The sequence below is a fragment of the Cryptomeria japonica genome, chromosome 4 (genome assembly GCF_030272615.1).
Source record: "Cryptomeria japonica chromosome 4, Sugi_1.0, whole genome shotgun sequence".
Taxonomy (NCBI): domain Eukaryota; kingdom Viridiplantae; phylum Streptophyta; class Pinopsida; order Cupressales; family Cupressaceae; genus Cryptomeria; species Cryptomeria japonica.
Window position 1 is genome coordinate 10603118 of NC_081408.1, and position 3855 is coordinate 10606972.

The 3855-nt window shown below is 35.1% G+C and overlaps 1 protein-coding gene across 1 annotated transcript; it reads right to left on the minus strand.

The window, feature by feature from the left end:
- Positions 1–1829: 1829 nt before the first annotated feature.
- Positions 1830–2833, minus strand: LOC131054939 (phosphoprotein ECPP44). The gene is made up of 2 exons (XM_057989542.2): positions 2444–2833; positions 1830–2193 (listed from the first exon to the last, which is right to left on the minus strand). Exons 1-2 carry the CDS (start codon positions 2723–2725, stop codon positions 1987–1989), a joined length of 489 nt encoding a protein of 162 aa, XP_057845525.1. The 5' UTR covers positions 2726–2833; the 3' UTR covers positions 1830–1986.
- Between the last annotated feature and the right edge of the window lie 1022 nt (positions 2834–3855).

Here is a 3855-nt window from a genome sequence, read left to right on the forward strand (position 1 = left end):
AGGAGTGTCTTGGTAGTATGCTCCGTGTTGAGCACTTCTCCTTGTTTGTGTTACTAAAATCTAGCAAAATGATGTATTTAATGATGTATTTTAATTTGTAGGAATTTGTCTTCGAACCTTTAGTTATTAAATTTGTTTTTTAAGCATAATGGTAGCCTGAGATGCATCACACGGTGTGAATTCAAATGGCTTTGTCAATTTTAACTTGAGTTAGTGTTCCCTCTAGCTGATCTAAAACTGTAATATATGCTACTTTAGAGAATGGGATGTAAAGGAAGGTAAGTAAATTCATGAACTTGCTTCACTCTATACAAAACTATCACGTTGCTACCATGCTAGTATTAAGTCTGGTTGATGTGGCTTATTCGGATTAAGTTTGGCTAATTACATGAAATTCAGATATTAATATGTGCAGTGCAGCCTTAGCACACATTACTCATAGATTATTCAAAACTTCACCTTTTATTTTGTATTTTTTAATGGTGATACACAAACTCATGTGAAAATAATATTGAGTGATTCAATGCTTTGATTATTCAAGTCTAAGTTTTGGCAGTTTTTTTTAATTTTTTTTAATTGTTTGTTCTAGCAAGAAATCTAATTCATTTCATATTATCAAATAGAACTTTGTCACTTTTTTCTGAAAATAATATTGAGTGATTCAATGCTTTGATTATTCAAGTCTAAGTTTTGGCAGTTTTTTTTAGTTTTTTTTAATTGTTTGTTCTAGCAAGAAATCTAATTCATTTCATATTATCAAATAGAACTTTGTCACTTTTTTCTAATTATATGAAATGGTTACATCCAGATTCCTTTCAAATATAAAATATCTCTTGACATAATTTACCTAATTTTTTAAATATAGATATACTAATTGCTACCACAATTCTTGAAACAATTTTTTTCTAATTTCCAGCATAATTGGTGAGGCTGTCAGTTTTTCCCATGATTGCTACCACAATTCCTGGGACAGTTGTAATCTCAAATAAATTGTAGATTTTTCAGTTTTCTTCTAGCATATTGTTTTAAAATTTTCTGTCAAAACCAAATATATTATTGCAGATTTGGATTTTGTTGAAGTAACCAAACATCATGATTTTAACTTGCATGGAAGCAAAGAATCAGCGAGGAGTATTCACTTTTGATATGTGTACTGTCAAATAATGTATTTACTCCTTCAAACTGGTGTTTGAAGAAAGTGATGTGGATATAGATTTGTTTGTAATGCAATGTATTTATAAACTATGTTTGCGACTTCGACAGTGCAAGGGAGCAATGCAATTAGGTAGCGATGCAGTAATGCGAAGTTAGGATCTGTGGGTGCACGAAGTTAGCTATAACGGTTACTAGTGCTCTTCTCCTATGACAATATTACTTGACCTCTAACCATAAGTGCTCGAAGTTAGGATCTGTAGGTGCACGAAGTTAGCTATGACAATTATTTGTGCTCTTTTCCTATGACAATAGGAATTTTAAAATATTACTTAACCTCTAACCATAAGTGCCTTTTTCTTTATTTGTGTGCTTTTATAAAAATAATCACACTAAAAAGTACCCATTAATCATGTGATTGTGAATTTAGGAATATGTAAATTATCTGACATGTGAAGTTGAGTTCTGCCAAAACCTAATAAATGCATTTGTCTCCCTTAACAACCATGATATTATAAAGATTTATATTTCAGTTTCTTAAATTAAGTTGATTTTTACCATTAAATATAAGAATTAATTATACTACACTATCCCAAGTGTTTAAACGCCTCTCAAATAAACGCTCTCCTCAAGTAGATGAGAAAAAAGACACAGAAGGCCTAAACAGAACATTGTAATACAAAAAACACCACCACCATTACATTCTTATTATATATAGAAAAACACAGAATGCATATAATCCATAGTATGGTTCAAACCGGAAGATTGTAAACACACGTAGCTGCACACAACTTAATATAAAATGAAACTGGAACCAAAAAACCCAGTTGCTCTTCAATGCTCTTTTTCTTCCTCTTTGTTGTGTCCAGGAAGCTTTTCTTTGATCTTTTCCATCAACCCCTTCTTCTCTCCCTCTTCTTCAGTCTTGCCATGACCGTGGTCTTCCTCTTTCTTCTCATGAAGCTTTATCTTGTCTTTCAATCCACCCTTCTTCTTCTTCTTCTTTTTCTCTCCCTTTTCATCTTCTTCCTCATCGCTAGACTGCAAACACACCCATTTCATCATATCCAAATGAACAAACTAATCAGTACATTCATTTCATCATATCCAAATGATCAAACTACTGACATTATAGAAAGTGGAAGATTAAACATTCTTTTCATGAAGAACAATGAGAGCAATCTATCCTCAGTTACAGAAAATAGGATGTGCAGTATTTTTGACAAGTAGGGATCTACATTAAATAGATTTTATGCACAAAAAACAGTAGTCATAGGCAACCAAAACTTACAGAGCTGGAAGAAGAGCTGTTAGATCGATGCAGTTTTGCCATGAGGCCCCCTTCCTGTTTCTTCTCCACACCTTCGCCATGGACCTTTCCCTCCTCCACGTGGCCATGAGACACCGGCACAGGGTGAGCCTCGCCTACGTGTCCCTGCTCATGCGGGGTCACACCCGCCATGTGTGGATCCACAGCACTGACATGCTGCTGATGTGTCTCCTCTTCTTTCTTCTTCCCAAACAAGCCGAACAGCCCGCGATCTTGATGCTCTCCTGCATTTTCTTCCGCCATTGCAAGAACAGAGATTTCTCAAAAATACAAACACCACCAAAAGAAAATACAGGAATCTGAAGAGACAAAATGATACTGAGAAGCTGATAAAGTTGGTTGTAAAAGTAGTGGAGCGAGTGCCAATTTATAGTTGGAATGAGGCTCTTCGGACGCGGTTTGCTGGTGCTCCAGGAACCAAGTTCAACTGACGCGTGGTTTTCATAAGTCGGTGAAATAAATCTCAACATTACGCGGATAAGACGTGGGTGGGCCCACCAATATAAAGTTTTACCAGATCGATTGGGTACATAAATTGAGCAAATTTCCTGTCCAAAATATCGTAATGGGACTGTTTAAATGGGACCTCTCTATTCTGGCTCCAACACGGCACTGTAACGACATGCATTTGGAGCCCATTGACATACATCTCTCCCATGCCCTTCCATAATGCGATGAGACACGTTTTGGGATCCATCATCGGCTTAATCTGGAGGCATGTTGTCTTTGCCGGCCACTCTCACTGTCACGCATTGTTTGGTGGATTTAATTAATAAAGTTCAATGATCAATTTAATTGATTTAATCTAATTGATATGAAGTTAATATCAATTAAGTTAAAATCAAGTAGGTTAGTTAATTGATATTAACTTAATAAAATTGATATTAACTTAATATCAATTTAATTGATTTAATTCAGATCAACAATGGCAGTGGCTCTCTTGCTTTATTGTTATGCTCATTTACAATGTTGTGACTAAAATCATACAATGCCAATGCCATTCACTGAGAATCTCATTTTCTCAATATTATGTAGTGAGAGTTTGTTGCTACAAGTACCAACTCTGGTTACTACACTCAACTTCCTTGTCCACTATTATATCTTCAAATATTGCACATCCACATTTGCATCGCTGCCCTTTCACAAGATAATCAAATCTAGTCTCTAATCAAACATAGGGCATTTTGTATTTCCTAAATGCACATTTTACAAAATAACCTTGTCAACATGTATGTCAAGTGCGGGAATTTGGTGGATACTCATAAAAATTTTGACGACATTAACGAACAGATGGATTCTCATGGAATGCCATCATTATAGATTACTAAAGGCATGGATTTCCGCACGAGGCATCGTCACTATTTCACCAACTG

Excerpts from the sequence above, each read along its gene's own strand:
- LOC131054939 (XM_057989542.2), bottom strand. The coding sequence starts at position 2,725 with ATGGCGGAAGAAAATGCAGGAGAGCATCAAGATCGCGGGCTGTTCGGC. Across the intron at positions 2,194-2,443 it reads ACAGCTCTTCTTCCAGCTCT|TCTAGCGATGAGGAAGAAGA; the intron begins GTAAGTTTTGGT and ends GTGTGTTTGCAG.